Source organism: Lynx rufus, unplaced genomic scaffold (genome assembly GCF_022079265.1).
Source record: "Lynx rufus isolate CCGP_SWC_20201006 ecotype Redwood Valley unplaced genomic scaffold, mLynRuf1.p SCAF_4, whole genome shotgun sequence".
Taxonomy (NCBI): Eukaryota; Metazoa; Chordata; class Mammalia; order Carnivora; family Felidae; genus Lynx; species Lynx rufus.
The window spans coordinates 168,745,087-168,767,919 of NW_025814856.1; the positions used below are offsets into that span (position 1 = coordinate 168,745,087).

General features: G+C 43.6%; 1 protein-coding gene across 2 annotated transcripts in view; it reads left to right on the forward strand.

Moving 5' to 3' along the window:
* Positions 1-22,833, forward strand: part of UBE3C (ubiquitin protein ligase E3C) — a 121,600-nt gene that overhangs the window by 35,938 nt on the left and 62,829 nt on the right. The window contains exons 7-11 of one of the 2 annotated variants that reach the window (XM_047097399.1): positions 3,359-3,512; positions 3,927-4,147; positions 5,370-5,524; positions 8,999-9,186; positions 19,644-19,730. In XM_047097399.1, the coding sequence (XP_046953355.1) occupies positions 3,359-3,512; positions 3,927-4,147; positions 5,370-5,524; positions 8,999-9,186; positions 19,644-19,730 (805 nt within the window). The remainder of the gene's footprint in view (positions 1-3,358; positions 3,513-3,926; positions 4,148-5,369; positions 5,525-8,998; positions 9,187-19,643; positions 19,731-22,833) is intronic. The other variant, XM_047097400.1, reaches the window with a different exon arrangement.

Here is a 22,833-nt window from a genome sequence, read left to right on the forward strand (position 1 = left end):
AATAAGTTTCCTTTTGTTTTTTGGAGGTGATGGGTTAATCTAGGCTAAATCTAGCTAGTTGAATCCTCAGTACAAAAACTGTAAACATTAAGTTCTTACACCCCCCAACCTTACTGTTTGGTTTAAAAAGAAAGAAAGAAACCCTACTTCATTTGTTGAAAAATTAGGGAGTCAACTAAAAGTAATTGAAATTTGTGCAATTTGATCTTTGAAAACACAACTTAATGGTAATTAGAAATGGTCCTTTGTACCAGTCGATGCATTATTATGCATGTTGATTTAAGGCTGAGCAGTCAGTGAGAATCTTTAGTTTTCTTGTTTTCCAAAAGTATAAAGAAGATAACTAAGACTGCATTATTTTGTGTCGAGAACTAGAAAATGGTGCCAAGTCTCGCACCGAAACCGCCACTTGTAGCTTCTAGCATCTTCTGTTGTAAAGGCACTTGGTTGTTTTGATAAATTACTTCCTGACTTTTTTTTCTTTCATTGCTGAACTACAGCTAACCTACAGTTATGTTAGTTTCAGGTGCAACAGTTCTGAACAAGCGCCAGTGCTCGCCACGATAAGGGCGATCACCAGCCGTCACCACGCGACATTTCTGTTCCCTATGCTCCGCTTTTCACCTCTGTGACTTCTTTATTTAACTGGAAGTTCGTACCTCTTACTTCCATTCACCTGATTCTCCCTCACAGTATTCGTCTATAAAATTTTGGCATTATTTATTAATTATAGTTTCTATTATACGTTACGAGCTGTGACTTAACGTGAAGCTTTTTAACAAACGCAGCTGAACTTAGTTCTCTAGTCACGCTGTCAGTTAATCTCTTCAATACTTACTTAGATTGATGTTGATACATTAATGCTCTAATATTTAAAAAATTTTCTTGACGTGGTGTTTTTTAAAATTCTTGATCGATTCCCTATGCTGTACTTTTTTAAATCTCTGTGACTGACTTATTTTATGACTGGAAAATTGTATCTCTTAATCCCCTTAATCTCTTTCACTCACTTAGATCTTTTAGTTTCATAGCAGAGGCGCTTCAAGCTTCCCTGTTTCACTAGTGATCAAAACATATGAGGTTTGAAATGGGTGTAGTTACAAAGTAGTTCTAAAGAGGGCGGCCCCGCTGGCTCAGCTGGTAGAGCAGGTGACTCTTGATGTCGTGGTTGTGAGTTCGAGCCTCATGTTGAATGTAGAGATTACTTAAAATCTTCAAAAAAAAAAAAAAAGTCTAAAGATAGAGTACGGAGTAGTCAGTGTTTATGGTCATAAGGTCATAACTCAAGTACAGATCTATGTAGGACTGTTTTCATAAAGTAAACCAAGCAAATGGATTTTATTTTATTTTACTTTACTTTATTTTATTTTATTTTATTTTATTTTACTTTATTTTATTTATTTTACTTTATTTTATTTTTTGAGAGGGAGAGCACAGGAAGTGAGGGGGGAGGAAAAGAGAGGGAGAGGGAGAGAGAGAATCTTAGACTGTATACCCAGTGCGAAGTTGGATGCAAAAACCTAACTTTTGCGGGGCTCGATCTCACGACAGTGAAATCGTGACCTGAGTCATACGCTTAACTGTCTGAGCCACCCAGGCACCCCAGATTGTGTTTTTAATGTGCACCACCAGATGTGTCTGGACAATATTGAGATGTTCACGATCTACACCTGAAGATTGTCCCTATTGCTTTATAGAAAAGTGACAAATACATATAAAGACTGAATGATTTGGATCATTGGTGATACCAGAGTTGATGTTTACTGTACCCAGAAATCCCATCAGAAGTTTAGAAAGGTCATAAAAGTTGTTACTTCTGTGTAAATGCTCTGGTGCCCATATCACGGTCTCCAAAGGTGTCATTTCCTCTAAAAGGAACTTAAGAGTCCCTGGGGGAAAGATGAATCTGGAGGTGCTCCTGGCGAACGTTGGAGCTCAGGGCCCCCCTCCCATAGGTCATTCCGTTGTCCAAAGATAGGATGATTTGAGAGTCATTGAGGTAATGACTGCAATGGATTGAAATAACACCAACGTACTCAAGTCTGTGAGTACATGTGGTTCAGAAGTCACAAGACCAGCTGCATACTTGGAAGATGCTTAAGAGGCAGATAAAAACCATCATAATATATGGGCCTTAATTGGATCCTGATTCAAACAAACGAGTTAAATAAGATTTTAGCATGAGAAAGTTGGAGATTTGAACACCCACTAGATACTTGTGATAGCAAGGAATGACTATTAATTTGTTTTAGCTGTCGTAATGATATTTTTTAAATGTTTATTTATTTTGAGAGAGAGAGAGAGAGAGGGAGATACAGAAAATCCCAAGCAGGCTGCACGCCCAGCACGGAGCCTGATAAAGGCTTGATCTCACAACTGTGAGATCATGACCTGAACCGAAATCGAGTTGGATACTTAACTGATTGAGCCACCCAGGCTCTCCTGTCATAATGGTATTTTTAAGAAAAATGAAGTCCTTTGATGATATACTAAAATAATTATATCTTAGATTTGCTTCCCAGTGAATGGAGGAGTGGGTTATGGGCTATAATTGATAATTGTTGATGGAGGGTAATGGGTACATGGAGTTTATTTGCCATTTCAAGCTGCTTATGTAATTAATTTTTTCCTGAATAAAAAGTTCAAGAGGCATCTAGGTGGCTCAGTCAGTGATGCATGTGACTCTTGATCTTGGGGGTGAGTTTGAGCCCCATGTTGGGTGTAGTGATTACTTAAAAAAACGTTAAACTTTAAAAAAAAAAAAAAGGAGCCAATAGCTGAGCTATTACAAAGTTGAGGGGCGGCTGGGTGGCTCAGTGGGTTAAGCGTCTGGCTCTTGATTTTGGCTCGGGTCATGATCCCATGGTTTTGAGATCAAGGCCTGCATCAGGCTTTGGGTCAGGCTTCGAGCTGGGCAGGGACCCTGCTTAAGATTCTATCTCTTCCGGGGCACTGGGTGGCTCAGTTGGTTAAGTGTCCGACTTCAGCTCAGGTCATGATCTCACAGCTCATGATTTCAAGCCCCGCGTCAGGCTCTGTGCTGACGGCTGAGAGCCTGGAGCCTGTTTCAGATTCTGTGTGTCTCTCTCTGTCTGCCCCTCTCCCGTTCATGCTCTCTCTGAAAAATAAGTAAAATATTTAAAAAAAAAAAAAAAGATTCTCTGTCTTCCTCTCTCTCTGTCCCTCCCCCACTTGCACAAATGCTGTCTCTCTCCCTCTCCGTCTCTAAAAAAAAAGTTGAAGAATTAACTTAAATTTGGACATATATTTATCAAAAGCATTTAAAAATTGACGCTTTTTTCCCTCTCTTTATGATGAAGGTACCAAATTTTAAATATGTGCTTTTCCTTTCTTTTAGGGTATTATAGATCTCTCTATTTGTTAATTAACAGCAAGCTTCCATCAAGTATTGAATATTCTGATATATCTCGAGTTCCTATAGCAAAAATTTTGCTAGAGAATGTTCTGAAACCATTGCACTTTACTTACAACTCGTGTCCTGAAGGTGCAAGGTGAGAATGGAATAATTTATTGATTTTGTAAGGTCACAAGTTCTGTATCTAATGATAACTTTTACATAGTATGCTATTTTACATACAGATTTGAAAGTCAAATTTTTACTTTATTAATGTGACTCAGTTTAAAAAAAAATTACTATCTGTTTGGCCTGTGCCCTAACATAAATTTATAATTCTGATGACCTGGTTATTTTCCTGCCTCTGAGTAGCTGTTGAAAGATCGAAAGACGCAGCAGCGTTTTCTCAGTGGGGAAGGCACAAAATCGGTTAAGTAAATTTCATGGCGACCTAGTTGGTTTCGGATGTTCAGCTTCATTTAATTTAGAAGAGAATATTTGGAAAGTTAATTTTCATCAGTGATTTTATGAATAACATGTTTTGATGAAAGCTTCCATTTTCCTTTTTCAGGCAACAAGTTTTTACAGCCTTCACCGAGGCGTTTTTGGTGGCACCTTTTACAGATCAGATTTTTCACTTCATCATTCCGGCCTTAGCAGACGCGCAGACTGTTTTCCCGTACGAGCCCTTTCTGAGTGCACTGTTGTCGCCGGAGAGCAGGTGTCCCGAGACGGGGGGAGGGGCGCCGTGGCTCTTCTTCTTTGTCCTCACTGTCGGCGAGACTTACCTGGGTATGAGATACAGCGTAGGATTTACCTGACCTCACGTATATGTGGTGCTAGCAGACCAGTCACATGAAGGGAATCCAGGGGCGGGTGTGTGTTGTCAAGATGGCCTCTGGGGCGGAATTTCCTGGAAGAGCGTATTTGCTGAAGGTCTGTAGCTTGGACAGTGTCCCTGGGGAAAATTTCCAGGCACAGGAGAAAGACTGATTCAGGGGCGCCTGGCTGGCGTCGTCGGTGGAGCGTGTGACTCTCGATCTGGGGGTTGTGAGTTCAAGCCCCATGTTGACTGTAGACATTATTTTAAAATCTTTAAAGGGCTCCTGGGGGGCTCAGTTGGTCGAGCATCCAGGTCATGATCTCACAGTTCATGGGCTCGAGCCCCAAGTCAGCCTCTGCACTGACAATGCGCAGCCTGCTTGGGATTCGCTTTCTCCCTCTCTGCCTCTCAAAATTATTTAAATAAGCTTAGGGGCGCCTGGGTGGCTCAGTCGGTTGAGTGTCCGACTTCGGCTCAGGTCATGATTTCACAGCTTGTGGGTTTGAGCCCCGTGTCGGGCTCTGTGCCGACAGCTCGGAGCCTGGAGCCCGTGTCTCTCTCTCTCTCTGCCCCTAACCCACTTGCATTCTGTCTCTGTCGCTCTCAAAAATAAACAGTAAGAAACAATTAAAAATAAATAAACTTAAAAAAATACAGTCTTTAAAAAAAGTGTCTGATTCAGATACATGTTACGAGGCCACACAGACTAAAAAGAATTTTAAAGTTGAGGGAGAACTGGGGCGCCTGGGAGGCTCAGTCGGTTCAGCATCCGACTTCAGCTCAGGTCATGATCTCGCAGTTCGTGGGTTCGAGCCCAGCATTGGACAGCTTGGAGCCTGGAGCCCGCTTCGGATTCTGTGTCTTCCTCTCTCTCTGCCCCTCCCCTGCTCGCACTCTGTCTCTCTCTGTCTCAAAAAGAAATAAAAACATGAAAAAAAAGTTGAGGGAGAACTGTGAGCGCAGGGATGTTATCCCATTCATGCCAAACTTCCTAATATGTGCCTCTTCTGGAATTATAGCATCTTTTTCTGATGTATTTTAATACATACATACATCTATACCTGAATTACTAGAATTTTAATACATTCTGGTCAGAAATGTCTCTCTGAGTGTAAGAAGAATGATACCTGAGTTTTCTAGTTTCTTTTTGCTTGCTTTTAACAAAATGTTACCGTCGACTGTTTTGCAAAGGGACCCTCTCTGAGGAAGGACTGCTGGTGTACCTGCGGGTGCTCCAGAGCTCGCTGTCTCGGCTGCCGGCGTCGCCGGCGGGCACAAGCTGTCAGGACCCGGCCAGCGACTCGGAGGACGAGAGTGAAGAGGCGGGCAAGCAGCCGAGCGCTCCGGTAAGCTCCCGGGGGCTGCATCGGAGACCACTCCCCCTGATTTTCAGGTCACTCGTAGCTTTGTGTCCGTCCTCCTTCTTAGCTGTGTGACTCCTGCACTGAAGCATTCTTGTAAAACCTTCCCGCTGCAGAAAAAGTCCCTTCCCCTCCACTGCCGCCCCGTCCTTCCCGAGGTCACCGTCCCGGCCATTAGGGAGTGAGGATAGTTCTTCCACACCTTCTCCTGCGTACAAGTCCGTGTGGGGTTTTCATGCAAAGTAGGCCATGCTGTGCATTAACTTGTTACTTAGGAGATATTTCCTAGAGCTGAAATTGTTGGATTGAAAGGTTAAGTTCCTAGTTTTCAGGAAGGGCATTTACTGTGCACCAAGCACTGTTTTATTTTTAAGAATTTTTTTATAGCAGCTTTATGGAGATACACTTTACCATAAAATTTACCCTTTTAAAAAAATGATGTGCAGTTCAGTGATTTCTCAGTATATTAACCTAAGTGCAGCCACCACCACTCTGATAGAGCATTTTCATGGTCTGCGCAGAAGCCCGGCCCGTCAGCAGCCGCTGCCCCCCACCCTTCGCCCAACCCCAAGGGGAAGAAAAAGGTTAAGTTCTCCCTTACCCTGTCTTGTGAACGCCAAGTCACGTCTCCTGTTAATTTTTGCCAGTTTTGTGGATGGCAAGCGTAACGATTTATTTGAAAGTGAATTGCGAGTGCGTCATCACATGCAGTGTAAGTCCTTTTCTCCTGTTTCTTACTCAGCATGATCTGCAGTGTCTTTCCAAGGAATAAAAAGCTTCGCATGATACACATAATTTATGTCTTCAGTGATATATCTACTGCTGGCCTCTTTTGCTCTTCTTACAGAATTGAAATAACTTGAGATATGGCTGTAATAGGTTTAAATTAAATGTTATATTTTTTTGTTAGGGAATTTCCTGTTGATTAATACCAAATGGAATCCCAGGACGAATATACTGAGTGGTTGGGTTTTCCAGGGGAAGTCCGTAAAAGGCTTGTTCATACTGCCTTCTGGACACACATAGCTTTGTTAGCAGAGATGAAAACAGTCCTAACAGTACGAGAACACACGTTAGTCATTGCCCTGAGCTTATGGCTGGGGGAAGGGCTGGTTGATTACAGAGGGGCCGAACGGAATGTTTCGGTGGGTGCTGGGACTCCTGCACCCGTCCGAGCTCAGAACTGCACACCAAAATGTGAATTTTTCTTACGGTAAAAAAAAGAAAAAGTGGGATTCTGTAGCTGGAATGTAGATAAAACTTTTGTTTTTATTTTAATTTTATTTTATTAAAAAAAAAATTTTTTTTTTTTAACATTTATTTACTATCGAGAGACAGAGAGACACAGAGCATGAGCAGGACGGGGCAGATAGAGGGGGAGACCCAGAATCCGAAGCGGGCTCCAGGCTCCGAGCTGTCAGCACAGAGCCTGACGCGGGGCTTGAACTCACAAGCTGCGAGATCATGACCTGAGCTGAAGTCATACGCTTAACCGACTGAGCCACCCAGGCGCCCCAAAACTTTTGTTTCTAGAAAACACTTAAAAAAAATTTTTTTTAACGTTTATTCATTTTTTGAGTGACAGGGAGAGAGCGTGAGTGGAGGTGGGGCAGAGAGTGAGGGAGACACAGAATCCGAAGCAGGCTCCAGGCTCCCGAGCTGTCAGCACAGAGCCTGACGGGGGGCTCGGAACTCACAAGCCGCGAGATCATGACCTGAGCTGAAGTCGGATGCTTAACCGACTGAGCCACCCAGGCGCCCCGTAGAAGACATTTTTTTTAATGCTTAATTACCTTCTAGAGAATCTGTGAAATTAAAATGCTGTTTATACACAATATAATTTGTACCTATGTGAAGGATGGGGCTATGTCTGTCTGCTGGAGGGATGTTAGGAAACCCCTCCTCACTGGGGACACAGACGTGACAGTGGGATATGAAGACACAGGAAGCGGAAAACACTGAGCTCACTTGCTCATGGTTACAGTTTTATAATATGTAAAAAGTGCAGCTTCATTTTGTTACCTACATTTGGGGGGGGGGATTTTACTCCACTTTATTTCTCTTGTGTAATACACAAGGGTTTCAAGGTCTATTTTATTAGATATATAACTTTGTACTTCCATTTCTTTTTCACTCTTTTTCTCTTCATTTTTCCCTGGCCTTGGTTATTATCACTTTTTTCCTGTCCACATTTGGGTTCAGAACCAGTGACCCGGGTGTAGGCCAGGTACTTACAGACTGACTTAAAATCTTTATTTTTGGGTCACATCTTCTGATGGCTGCTTATACATTGCCTTTTCTTTCCTATGATAATTATTTAGAATCTAATTTGATCAAATAGGATTTTTCCAGAGTCAGACTTCACTGTTTTTTTTTAAATTTTTTTTTAATCTTTATTTATTTTTGAGAGAGAGAGAGAGACAGAGTGAGAGCAGGGGAGGAACAGAAAGAGAGGGAGACGCAGAATCCGAAGCAGGCTCCAGGCTCCAGGCTCCGAGCTGTCGGCACAGAGCCCAGTGCGGGGCTCAAACCCATGAACCATGACATCATGACCTGAGCCGAAGTCGGACGCTTAACTGACTGAGCCACCCAGGCGCCCCCAGACTTCACTGTTTATAGACTCTTGGGTTTCTGTGTAATTGGTTCAGTTCTTTGTGTGTAATTTACTTCAAATGTGTGCACTACTAAATAGTACCAGTGTTCTAACTCCTTTCATTAGGTGCATGTTATTTACAGATTTGAGGTTGGCAGGTAGAATTTATTACTTTTATCTAAAGCAATGTTTTATTTGGCAGATTATTATAAATTACATAGATTATACCAGTCTAAGTTTCCAAGCAGGGCCGTCAACAATATCCAGTGTTGTGTATATATGTTCATATTAATATATACTTGGATATATGCATACATCTATGAAACAAGGATGTATCTTTGATTAATACCCCAAATAGGTAAATGCGTAACATCTTAGTTCAGGTTTTAATCGGTGAATCAGATCTTTAAAGAAATTAAGATAGAAAAAAATAAATTCTTTGATATCCTATTTTTGCTTAACCTGTGATCTCCTAAATGATTTAAAGTGGAGGTTCTGTCACATGAGAATATTTTCCCACACATGTATGCTTAGTACAGTGGCGTCTAAAAATATGAAATAAACGTTTCTTAAAATGTCAGTACTGAAAATATTGTCCCATCGGTAGGCAAAAACTGAGCATTTACCGTTCCTGTGTTGTTATGCTGGGCAAAATTAGTGCCTAAGATAGACAGTGACTATGGATCTCTGGAGAATTTGATTCGGAGAGAGATTGATATGTTCGTTGTGATGTGGGTAACTTTTAGGTAATGGCTCTTTCGTATTTTTACTTGAAGTAAAGTAAGATGTTATGTGTGTTGGGAGCGTAGAGGGTCATTTCTAATAACACGTCGTTCACTTAGAGCAGTTTATCTGGTGTGTTTTAGGAGGATGGGAGGCTGTCCGTACCTTACATAACAGAGGAGTGTCTGAAGAAGTTGGACACGAAACAGCAGACCAACACCCTGTTAAACCTGGTCTGGCGGGACTCAGCCAGCGAGGAGGCCTTCGCTCTGATGGCGTCCATCGGCCACACGCTTATGGTGCAGCATCGGATGGCGGTGCCCAAAGTCAGGCAAGTCTCTGCTGCGGTCACCATGTGAACACCAAAGTGCGCTTTCCTCCCCCCGGTGGTTTGCCCCGGGCTTCATCTGTGTCCGCTTTATGTGCTGTTGTTGTTTTTATTCTTTATTTATGTTTGAGAGACAGACAGACAGAGTGTGAGCTGGGGAGGAACAGAGAGACAGGGAGACACAGATCTGAAGCAGGCTCCAGGCTCCGAGCTGCCAGCACAGAGCCCCACGCGGGGCTCGAACGCACGAACCGTGAGATCATGACCTGAGCCGAAGTCGGATGCTTAACCGACTGAGCCACCCAGGTGCCCCTTATCTGCTGTTTTTTAAAGTTTATTTATTTATTCAGAGAGAGAGAGAACATTAACCTTACACCTTAAAGAGCTGGAAAAAGAATAGCAAATAAAACTCCAAACCATCAGAAGACGGGAAATAATAAAGATTAGACCAGAAATCAATGCTATTGAAATTAAAAACAAAAACAGCAGAAGAGATCAGTGAAAGCAGGAGCTGGTTCTTTGAAAGAATTGACAAAATTGATAAACCCTTATTAGCCAGTTTGATCAAAAAGAAGAAGGAAAGGACCCTAGTAAATAAAATCAAGAATGAAAGAGGAGAGATCGCAACCAACACAGCAGAAATACAAACAATAATAAGAGAATATTACGAGTAATTATATGCCAATAAGTTGGGTAGTCTGGAAGAAGTGGACAAATTCTTAGAAACATATAAACTATCAAAACTGAAATAGGAAGAAATAGAAACTTTGAGCAGACCTGTAACCAGTAAAGAAATTGAATTCGTAATCAGAAATCTCCCAAAAAACAAGAGTCCAGGGCTGGATGGCTTTCTAGGGGAATTCTACCAAACGTTTAGAGAGAAAGAGAGCAAGCAGGGGAGGGACAGAGAGAGAACGGAGAGAGGATCCCACGCAGGCTACACGCTGTCAGCCTGATGCGGGGCTTGAACTCCCGATCCGTGAGATCGTGACCTGAGCCGAAGTCAAGGGTCAGACACTCAGCCGACTGAGCCCCCCCCCAGGCACCCCTGCCCGCTACTTTCTGATGAGATATGATACAGAATATTCAAGTGTGCAGGCGTTTCGTGGAAAATGAAAGTTTGTTTTTCTTTTCTAAACCAACTGATCCTTTGTGAGTCTGTTTCCCTGGCCTGTGAGGCTTTCAAGTGGCCTGTAAATAAGCTTGTTTTTTTAGAGTATCTTGGCAGCGGAAGTGGAGTTTAGTCTTAGCCACCTTTTTTAGACATTGGATTCAAGGCCCCTGGGTGACTCAGTCAGTTGAGTGTCCTGCTCTTGATTTCAGCTCAGGTCATGACCCCAGGGTCATTGATCAGGCCCCACATCGGGCTCTACCTAGGCTTCTCTGGCTCTACCTCTGCCCCCTCCCCTGCTCACGCACTCTCTCTTTCTCTCTGAAATGAAATGATAAAATGAAATAATAAAAGAAAAGAAAAGAAATGAAATGAAATGAAAAATGAAATCGGGGCACCTGGGTGGTTCAGTCAGTTAAACGTCTGACTTGCTCAGGTCATGATCTTGCGGTTCTTGAGTTCAAGCCCCATGTCGGGCTCTGTGCTGTCAGCGCAGAGCCTGCTTGGGATCCTCTGTCCCCCTCTCTCTGCCCCGCCCCTGCTCACTTTCTGTCTGTCTCTCTCTCTTTCTCAAAAATAAATATTACAAAAAAACCACATTTGAACCTAAGGTTTAAAAGTAAATAAATGAAAATAAAGTCTATTTCAAACAAACAAACAGACAAACCCATTGGACTCATGCCTGCATTGTAGACCCGGTATGTTACATGTCTCTTCGGCTTCCCTATAGGACTTTTTACCAGCTTGCCCTTGACAACTTACTCCAGCACTCTGACATTTTTGTTTTTCTAAACTTTGAAATAAGCTTTTGGAAGGTACAAAACAACACATACAAATTAAAATGTGGCTGATTTGTGTTTAGGTAAGCGTGCCTATAATCTGGAAACATTTTTCTTTACTTTGAGCGATAGGTTAGTGGCTGCTTGAAAATTTAACAGAAAAGTATTTAACAGAGCACATGGGGCAGAAATCCGCACTGGCCCCGGTAGGAGCTAAGGGACCCGTGTCATCTAGCGGCCTGCTGAAAGGCGCTGTCTGTTGTTGGTAACTCTTGTGTTGTGTCAGATGATTTATGTTACCCTAAAGAGTCCTCTTCTGGTTTTGTAAAATGCTGTCCTGTAACATGAAAAGAGCTGTTTCTTTTGGCCAGGAAAGCATTCTTTGAAATGAACTGTATGCAGAGAACACATCATCAGCTGAAACTGCCTTGTAAACACTAATACAGCCAGCTAATTAGGTGCTGTCTTAGCCCCGGTGTTTATTACTGCTGGAGGAAGTAAGAGGGCAGTGAGACTGCCACCCCTCGGTTAGGTAATTAGCTCTCTGTAGGCTAATTGCATTAGAGCAGGATGTGAGTTCTGAGGATCATAGCAGCCGAACTGGGACGCTCGCTTTTATTGTCGCACAAAGTCCACTGCTTTGGACAGTAATTACTGGAGTTAAATGCACCAGTGCCCTGCTCTGAGGTTCGCTGGTGAACTGTTTCCAAAAGGTGTTTAATGGGTAAAGGAGCTTTATACGTAGCCTTTTTTATGAGTACAGCACCTATTTCCTCTAAGAAACTACTCTAGGAATTTTATTTATGGTTTAAATATATTAGGGTTTAAGTATTTAGAATGTTTTTCTTAGCTCATGAAAGCAAATAGGCTTACTCTAACTGTTGTAGATTTTAACTGCTTTCAGGTTTTGTGGGTTGTTGTTGTTTTAAGGTATTTAAAAGATGATTAGTAAATTCCAGGGCCGATAACTCACTCTCAGCGCCTCCCAGGCTTGTATAAATCCCTCCTGTTTTCAAGGTTGGGATTTGCAGTCTTAATTTCTGTTGAGTGTTGATTGTCAGGATGGTTTTTTTTTTTCTTCTTTTTCTTTTTTTTCTTTTTCTTCTTTTTCTTCTGATTGTCAGGATGTTAGAGGAATATGAAAGCCCTTTTTACGTTGACGTGGTAAGATTTCCAAGGTATATGTTCAAGTGCAAAAAAGGAAGATACAGAATATAAATAATAACCTACTTTTGTGTCGGAAATGTGGAAAAAGGAGAAATGTATTTTTGTATTTGCATGAAAAGTCTTGGACGCGTACACAGGAAATTCACAAAAATGAGTATTCACGTGTCTGGCTGTGCTTTGGGGACCAAGGGGACCAAGGCGGGGGCAGCACGGACTTTTTGCCATTTCTTTCTGATACGGTTTTGAGTTCCAGGTCGTGTGAGTTACTTAAATTTTTAACAGCGCCATAATAAATGAGTTTGCCACCGACTTTTTTTTTTTTTTTTAATTTTTTTTTTTTTTTTCAACGTTTATTTATTTTTGGGACAGAGAGAGACAGAGCATGAACGGGGGAGGGGCAGAGAGAGAGGGAGACACAGAATCGGAAACAGGCTCCAGGCTCCGAGCCATCAGCCCAGAGCCCGACGCGGGGCTCGAACTCACGGACCGCGAGATCGTGACCTGGCTGAAGTCGGACGCTTAACCGGCTGCGCCACCCAGGCGCCCCTGCCACCGACTTTTATGAGAGAAAATTTGTAAATCTTACCAGTGGACTTGGGAATTCGAATAAATATTTGGATGTAAAACTAGTTTTTCCTTAAGAAAATGTATTCTTGGTGCCTGGCTGACTCAGTGGAGTGTGCAACCCTTGATCTCCAGGTCGTGAGTTCAAGCCCCACGTTGGGTATAGAGATTACTTAAAAATAAAATCTTTGGGGCGCCTGGGTGGCTCAGTCGGTTGAGCGACCGACTTCGTCTCAGGTCATGATCTCACAGTGCGTGAGTTCGAGCCTCGTGTCGGGCTCTGGGCTTACAGCTCGGACCCTGGAACCTGCTTCGGATTCTGTTTCTCCCTCTCTCTCTGCCCCTCCCCCCACTCACACTCTCTCTCTGTCTCTGTCTCTCAAAAATAAATATTAAAATTAAAAAATAAAAATAAAATAAAATCTTAAGAAAGAAAATGTATTCACTCTTTTTAATATGAGTAAATACTAAGTGGCCATGTGGTGAGAAGGAAAAGAGAGAAGTCAGTCTCCCAGTATCCAGAGAAGTAAGTCCAGCAAAGTGAGCATTAAGTGGACACTTGGGGGCGGCCAGTGTCCAGCGCCCAGCTCTAACCCTGGCTGACTCCGAACCTGGCTTGGTGGGCAGTGGGTTAGTGTTTTCATCGAATGGAGTTCGTTGTTCGGAAGCGTTGCGGGTTGAGCCGAGGACGGTGCCCTTCTGCCCGTCGGTGGCCGCGCCTCACCCCGCTGAGCGGAGACACCCCAGTGCCCCTCCAGCGTCCCCCCCTCCCATGACCCTCTGCACGGCGTCTGCCCCTCCTCTTTCTTCTTGAACCTCCTTCACCCATCACCTTCGCAGATGCTGTTCTCGGGAAGTTTCCTTTGCTGCTGGGCTTTTTCTCCGTTTCCTCCACTGACGGCTCTTTGTCTCTGTGTTTCAGCGTTTCCTGAACTTCTTTGACTCACTTCTTTTGCTCTTCACTTCCTCAGTTTTGTCCTACTTACTTGCTTCTCTGAGTGATAGAAGTGGCTTCAGCCACGTTTGGGAACTCCAGACTCCTGTTGAACTGCTTAACGGGGGCTGTCCTCAGCGCATTCTGCACTGCCTCAGATTGAGTTGAGCACTTTTCTCCAAAATCTGGGGCTCACGCTGGGGAGCCACTAGCAAAATGTGGCTACTTCGCTTCAATTCAGATGAAATAAAAATACAAACCCAGTTCCTCGGCCCCACCGCTTGCCACATTTCAAGCGCTCAGTAGTCACGTGTGGCTGGCCAGCGGCCACCGCGTCGGATCGCGCGGCAGAGACCCTTCCCGGCATCGCAGAAAGTTCTGTTGGACCGCTCTGCTGTGGCCTTGGGCTTGGATTCGCTCCTTTCTTGGTAATCCCCCACATGCATTCAGTCCCTGTGGTGCGTGGGTGCTGTATTCTCTGTGCCCCGTGTCGCCAGAGACACAACCCTGTTACTCTCCGGCTCAGGTGTCCGCCTGGCGTCCCCTTTGCTTTCAGGAAAAATTCACATTCCTTAGTTTATGGATTTGTTCATTGTCCTTTCCTTATTGAGCGTTCGGTTACCTCTCTCACTTTATTTGTAGCTACAAAATGCCTTTGCCCCAACCATGCTTGTGTGGCCTCGCCTCCACCGAGTTTCATGCCTCTCGCCTTTTGCCCCTGCTGGACTCTGTCCAGAATGCCTCTTCCCTCCGTGCCTTATCTTTCCTGGCCGAATTGTCTGTTGGATTCATGCTAAGGTGATCATCTGTCAGAAGCCTTCTTGGGGCGTCTGGGGGGCTCAGTTGGTCAAGCGTCTGACTCCTGATTTTGGCTCAGGTCGTGATCTTACAGTTCGTGAGTTTGAGCCCCACATCGGGCTCTGCGCTGACAGTCCAGAGCCTGCTTCAGATTCTCTTTCTCCCTCTCTCTTTCTCCCTCTCTCTCTCTGCCCCCCCCCCATGCTGTCTCTGTCTCTCTCAAAATGAATAAAATAAACCTTTTTTTAAAAAAAGAAGCCTTCCTGAGTTATTTAGTGAGATGTCACCTGTAACTCCAGCTTGCAGTGAAATTTCATTTTAGGGTCGATACTTCTGGTAAAGTGCTGATGTCAGGAGGTGGGCTTACAGTCCGGGTATGCAGACGGGCTAGTTCTTGGGGCTTAGCTCTCCTGTTCCATGGATTTCTAAAACCTTTGAAATGAAGTTTTAAAGATAATGCCTTAGAGATCACAAAGGTTGATATTATAATTTGCCTGTGGTTTTCTTGTAAAGACATCAAATCCTAAGGCCTCCCAGATCAATTTTATTGCAACATGTGCTTGATTTTTCTTTCTTTCTTTTTTATATATATATAAATTTTTTTAAACGTTTTATTTATTTTTGAGAGAGCACAAGCAAGGAGGAGGGGCAGAGAGAGGGAGGAGACACAGAATCGGAAGCAGGCTCCAGGCTCTGAGCTGTCAGCACAGAGCCCGATGTGTGGCTCAGATTCATGAACTGTGAGATCATGAGCTGAGCTGAAGTCAGATGCTCCACTGACTGAGCCCCCCAGGTGCCCCTGTGCTTGATTTTTCTAAGAAAAACTAGTAGAATGAGCCAGCTTAATTGTGTCTTATGTTGTTAATGGTTGTGATGTAGCTAATTGTGTGCTCTGAAGATGCATGGCTGTTGCCTCATCAGTTTTCTGAGTGTGATAACACACTCCTTAGCTCTGATTCATAAGCTCATATATGTAACAATTTGAAATAGAATGATTCTGCACATGACTTCAGTGGAAAAAAATAACAGATTTGTGTTCTATTTTATAGTTTAGATTATGCTGTTCTTGTTTTTGTAAGTACATTTTTATCATTTCTTTTGAAAATACTGAGGTTATCTCCCTACAGAGAAACAAATTTATTTTTTGCCTGTGACTTCATGCTTGCTTTTATTATCAGTGATATTTTCTGTATAATCAATACATTTAATTTGCTACTGATTCATGTTAAAATTTTCTGTTGTAAAAGTCAAATAAGATTTGTGAGCTTCTAAACATTTCAGCACATAATGATTTTGTTATTATATCCATTTTGAAGTCATGTATAGATTATAAAGAAATTGATAGTAGTTATTGTTAGACACATCTAGTTAATAAAGTGGTGTTGATTTGGTCAAATTTAGCAGTAAGTGGGTTTTGAAACTTCTAAGAATTTTCTAGATTTTTATGAGTGATAATTGATTCACAGGAAATACAAGTCAACTTGGCAAAAGCACACATGAAGGCTGTGTTGATCTTCTTGAGTGTATTTTTCAAGAGTGGTGTTAAGGAATGATAAGGAAAGCACTGAAGGGCATTAATGCTGTTTTCCCAGTTTTATTTTATTTATTTTATTTATTGATGTTTGTTTGTTTTTGAGAGAGAGATAGAGCAGGAACAGAGGAGGGGCAGAGAGAAGGAGACACAGAATCCGAAGCAGGCTCCAGGCTCTAAGCTGTCAGCACAGAGCCCGACGCGGGGCTCGAACCCACGAGCTGTGAGATCATGACCTGAGCCGAGTCGGACGCTTAACCGACCGAGCCACCCAGGCGCCCGTGTTTTCCCCCATCTTTAAAAAAAAAAATGTTTTTTTAACGTTTATCCATTTTTTGATAGAGACAGAGCGTGAGTGGGTTAGGGGCAGAGAGAGAGGGAGACACAGAAGCAGAAGCAGGCCCCAGGCTCTAAGCTGTCAGCACAGAGCCCGATGCGGGGCTCGAACCCACGAGCTGTGACATCATGACCTGAGCTGAAGTCGGACACCTAACGGACTGAGACACCCAGGCGCCCCTTCCCCCATTTTAATGAGACTGTAGTATGAGGGAAAGTTCAGTCTGTTCAATTTTAAATAAAAGCAGTTGTCAGGAAGAGGGGAATGGTCTGTGTAAACCTGTGTGGTCTTAGCACTGGAAGGTTAATAGAGCTGCATGCCTGAAGCTTCTCTTGATTCTGAGTTTTCAGTTTGTGAGGAAAACTTTTTTGGCAAGTTGCCTCAAACTGAAATACGCCTTAAAACTTTTATAATAATTAAGGAAATTTAGAATTTATTTTCCATCTTATATTTTCTCGGGGGTGAAACGTTACGCATGTATTTTAATACTACTCTTGTCAATAACGTGATACTTTCAGCAGGAAAAGCACTACGTCTCTACCTGTGTCTACAAGAGGCGAATGGACTCTGGGTGGTGACTTGTCATATTTCTTTTACCTGTGACACCTTTATGTGCGGAGGAGGTGTCTGAGAATGCCTTTCCTGCCTGTGTGTGAGCTGGTGTCCCCCACTGTGTCCTCTTTAATAACTTAATAGTCCTGCAGACAACAGGCCTGAATTTATGACCTGGGTTGAAAATGTTGCCCTTTACTAATTAACTCATAGGTTTATCTCAGCTAAATAAAACTTCATGGGTAATTTGGAATATATCCCAGTTTACATAAAGAACATGTTACTTCCTTACCTTTTAGCAGTAAAGCCCCAAACTAAATAACCTTCAGTGATTTATAAAAATGTTTCTGTAAAATGTTTATTTATTTATTTTGAGAGAGCGCGCGAGAGTGTGAGCAGGGCGGGGGAATCCCAGGCAGGCTTCTCACTGTCAGCGAGGAGCCCTCACAACCATGAGATCATGCCCTGAGCTGGAATCAAGAGTCAGACGCCTAACTGACTGAGCCACCCAGGCACCTCTGTAATTTATAAACATGTTTAATAATTTGTTTTATTTTTGCCTACTGATTAATTTAGGTAATACAGTTCTTTCAAAGTTAAATCTGGAATACAACGTTTGCTATGTGGCCATTAAAATGGTGTTTCAGAAGCATAGATTTTTATGTGGAAAGATGGTAATGATAGTCGTAAGGGGGACTGCGCTGTCAGACGGTGTGCTGGGAGATGCCTTTCTGCTTGTGTGTGCACACCTCGTATCTGGAGATCTGTCCCAGGGTGTTAAGTCTGGGTGTCTGTGGGAAGATAGCAGGAAATGTTGCCAATGCTCCTTGGCTGTGTCGTTGTGTTGCTCTTAAGAGAGAAGAGCAAAGGAGACACGAGATGAAAATACGGAATCTCTCGCATTTCTGACGTGCTTGAGTTTCAGTATTTATATTTAACACGATTTTAAGTAATCTTGTTGCTGTCGGTAAAATTACACTAGATAATGCATTTTTGAAAGAACTAACAAGGCAAGCAAATATGACCTTCTAGAATTCTTCTATGCTGTAAGTTTGGGTTTTTTGTAGCTTTTTCCTCTCTTTGTTTTACATGTGGTTGTTTGGACATCCTTCATAGTCTGTGAAAGTCCGTCAAGGCAGGAAAGTCAACATTTAACACTCTTCACGTGTTAGGTGTGTGGTAAGCATTTTAAATATCTCAGAGATGGAGCAGGCACTATTTTTTTAAGCTTATTTATCTGTTTTGAGAGAGAGAGAGAATGAGCCAGGGAGGGGCGGGGGGGGGGGAGCACCCGGAGAGAGAGCTGTCTTCATTAGCGCAGAGCCCGACCTGGGGCTCGATCTCACGAATCGTGGGATCATGACCTGAGCTGAAATCAAGAGTCGGACGCTTAATCGACAGCCCCCCCCGCCAGGCGCCCCTCATTGTTCGTGGTCGTTTCTTATGAGGAGAAGTAGAAGTGGTCTCGGGGCCACTGGGGCTTGTGGCCACACCCCTGAGGAGACCGAAGGGCCCTCTGTTACTCCGGAGTCTGGGACTGGTTCTTGCCACGAGCCGGCTTGACAAATTGGGGTCGGATTCCGGCTTGGAGGTGACTCAGTGTGAGCTTTGGCACCCCACCCAACAGGTGTAGGACTGGTGCTTGGTCCACAGGCACTTGAAACGTGGGGTTCTGCTCTCCTAGGAGCTTCATCTGCACGTTCTCCTTCCAGAATCCTCCCTAACGTGTCCTCTCATGCCGCTGACCATGTTTATGTTCCTTGGTTCTGCAAAAACCACCTTTGTTTTTGCCCTTCTACTTTCTTGTTCTAAGATGATTCTAAAGTAAGGTGACATTCCTTTCTTAAAACCCTGTTTTCCTACTATCCTAAACCATTTTTACTGTCATTTAATCCCACAAGTTTGAAATTTAATTTTTGACTCCTACACTTCTAAAACTGTTTTATGCAAGTTTTTTTCTGATTACAACACTGTGATGAGCAAGTGTGTCCTATCACACACAGGCACTGTGCACCATGGAGTTAGAGTTCGGTAAGCCTCTGCCTTTATCCCCAAAGGTTTTTAGGCTTTTTAATCAAGTCGATATTATACGGGAGGGTTTTTAAAAACCTTTAAAATATACTTTTATTTATTTTTGTTTGTTTACTTGTTTGGAGAGTGTGTGTGTGCGTGTGCACATGCAGGGGAAAGGCAGAGAGGGAGAGCCCCATGTGGGGCTTGATCCCACAAACCGTCAGATCATGACTTGAGCCGAAATCAAGTCTGATGCTTAACCGACGGAGCCACCCAGGTGCCCCATTTGAATTTTGACATGTTAGTTAACGTTAAAAAACATGTATTTGTATGTTTGTTTCAAGAATGATGACTTAAGACGAGGCAGCGGTTTCAAAATGTTAAATATACGTTAGTAACACATGGTATTTGCTCTGAAGCAGCCCGTGTCCTTCTCTTGGTGCAGGACCGTTGCTCTGGAGCATGCACGTGGACCGATGGCGTCTGGGACTCACCAGTGACTCCCGGTCACACTCAGCAAGCAGCCTGGGGTGGGAAGCATGCTGTTTGTGGGTTAATACAGACATTTTCTGAATTGTACATTTATCTTTTGTTTATAGCTTTCTTTAATTTTGAAGAAATATATTGAATGAATATGCACTTATTCTCACTTTTTTACCCCCATTCCTTTTTAGGCTTCTCTACAGTTTAGCCTTTAATGCCAGGTTTCTGAGACACCTGTGGTTTCTCATATCTTCTATGACAACACGGACGATCACAGGGTATGTGCTGCGTGGACTTAGAAATTGAGCTTAACTTGAAGCATGTGGGAAGTCGTGACCTAATAAAGATATTGTAAGATGGTATTTTAAAGTACTATTTTATGTAAGAAAAATTCTAGATGGTCTCAATTTTATAAAAAGAAATTAATGCCTAATTTACAGTTATCTGTATATATTAAGCGGATGGCTTTATTTGAAAGTACATTTGTTTTTAAAATCCTAGTCATTTTTTTTCAACCACAGGCTTGATATTTCTTTGCTCCATATGACTTTCATATATTTTTGATAGTGAAAATATAGAGCTGAAGCAAATTTAACACCATTACAGACATTAAAACGTAAAATATTATAGACGTTGCTTTTTGAAACTTTTGTTTGTGTAATTAGGTTTTTCTTTCTTTTTTTTTAATATGAAATCTATTGTCAAATTGGTTTCCATACAACACCCAGTGCTCGTCCCAACAGGTGCCCTCCTCAATGCCCATCACCCACCCTCCCCGCCCTCCCACCCCCCCATCAACCCTCAGTTTATCCTCAGTTTTTAAGAGTCTCTTATGGTTTGGCTCCCTCCCTCCCTAACTTCTTTTTTTCCTTCCCCTCCCCCATGATTTTTCTTATATGAATCGGCATGTAACTTAAGTTCTAGAATCTTTAATATACACATTTTAATTGGATGTGTACTAAGCAGAGAATTTAATGTTCACACATCCTTCATGGTGAGCTGACGTAGCCTAGCGTCCCATCGAATCTCTCCTCCATCAGGAGTCCGCGCTAACCCCTCTCTGCCAACCCCTCTCTGCCGTAACAGCGAAAATGAAGCATGTGGCTCAGGCGACCAGAGACTGCACTTCCAGAATGCAGCTCTCTGTGCTGGCAGTTACAGCGGCCTGCAGCCTGTCTGGCCTGTCTGACGAAGGACAGGCACATCTCACCTTCAGGGCGAGAGTTTGGAAGGCATTGCCTTGGCATTGCCCGCCTCTCTCTGTCTCTCTCGCCCCGCCCCACCCTGCCCTTTCCCTTCCCTTCCCCTCCCTCCCTTCCCTTCCCCTCCCTCCCTCCCTTCGACAGGAAGTTGAAACAGTTTTTGGTGAGTGAGGATGAGGTGCCCAAAATGCAGACACGCACCGGGTTGGTCTGTGAGGTGTCAGGTGGTGACACACAGAGAAAGGGCGACCACGTTTGCTGCCTTTGTCTCCCGGTCAGCTCCTGGGCAGCAGGAGACCGTATGCGAGGCATCTGTACAAGCTAGTCTTACAATAAGAGGGGATGTCAGTTCGTTGATAGTTTTACTTTGAGTGACATACTTGGTTTTCTTCGTTTAATGTTACTGCATCTGGTGTGAGCAGAGGGAGCTTATAATGATCCCGCAGCAGCTGATGACACTCCTAGAGGTGACATGAACAGGGAGGAGCGGCCGAGATGGGAGAGAACCTTGGATGCCTTAGTGTCTAGAGAAATTCTTTTACATCCTTTCCTTCTCAGATAAAAATGTAGGGCTTTCATGTGTGTTTGGTTTCGTTTTTTGGTGCCTTTCAGCCACTTAACGGCTGTGCCGGCCTTGGCACATGACAGGTTTGTTTAGCGCAAAAGATCAGGGATCGCTGGGGCAGGAAGTGATCTTCGGGCTCCGAGTGTTTCAGCTTAGCGACCTGCCCCGGCCCACGCTGTGCCTGACGGCCGCCTGGGGTGCACAGTGTCTGGCTTGTAAGGAGGTGGGGTCGTGGTGTGAAGGAAAATGAGGTGTTATTAATTATAGCAAACTGCTGATACTACTTTATAAGTTGGTGAATTTCACAAAAGTTTTAAAACTCATTGCTTAGAAGCCAGATGGAGAATTTGGGTTTCATTTTCCATATTGAATTAAAGTCCCTCAAGAAACTTATGATGGGATACGTACTAGGATTGTGTTAATAATCTGTAAGTTTCTTGAATTTACCATTGGAGTAAAATTTAAAACTTAAATACCTGATTTTCCTGAAACTGGCATTGAGTTAGCTTGGAAATCGTTTCATAACAAGACTTCCGCTGGGACCTCTGAGTTCTAAGGGTCATGACGAGCGTGTGAAAACGTACATTTCTTTGTGACCCCCGAGTCTCGCCGGCCTGGGTTAGAAGCCCAGGGGTCTGTGACCTCACAGGCTCCTGGGTGATTGGGGTGCAGCTGACCCCAAACGACCACGTGGCTGGCTGGCTTGTCTTTGTCGTGAGACATCCCTTTACCATCGCGGGAGGGGCTTTGCCGGGTCACGGCCTGGGCGGTCATTTCTCTGACCCCGAGGCTGGCGTGGTGCCTCGTTGTCTCTAACTCTGTGGGGACTGTTCTCATTATGAATTCTTGTCACACTGACACCAGTAGTAAGTAGTACTGACAGTAGTCTAAGTAGCGCTCTTAAAACTCGTTTCAGGTGAGGGGCCTGGGTGGCTCAGTTGGTTGAGCGCCTCTCAATTTCGGCTCAGGTCATGACCTCATAGTTCATGGGATCGAGCCCCAAGTCAGGCTCTGCGCTGACGGCATGAAGCTGGCTTGGGATTCTCTCTTTGTCTCCCTTTCTGCCCTTCCCCCGTGCATGTTCTCCCTCTCGCTCTCCTCAAAATGAATAAACTTAAAAAGATACTTTAGCATGCTCTACCGACTGAGCCAGCCAGGTGCTCCTTCCCTACCTTTTCTGTTAAGAAAACAACAACAATAAACCTTCCACCAAAGCCGTAAAAAAAAATATTAAAAAACCAACCTCATTTTAGGCAGGAAAGCATTCAGTAGAAACTTCTGTAGCAGAGAAACCTTGATCCAAGGAGGAGTGGTTGCTGCAGCCCGGGGTGGGAGCCTCGTCCAGAGGGCGTGTCCAGAGGGGAGGGGTCACCCGTGGCCCCAGCGATGCTCCTGTGGCAGCCGGCTCTCCCAAGTTCTGAACCAGTGTCTTTTCCATTACAGTAAATTATGGACTTTTTATTTGCACATAAGTCTTTGTGATTGACCTGTTTTTAGAGGAATACCTGAGTCAGTGTTTACGGCCAAAAGAACGGTCAGCGGAGAATCAAGAAACGTGTCTGCTGGAGGGGACCAGAGGCCCACATCTGACCCTTCTTGCCAGCCACAGTTTCT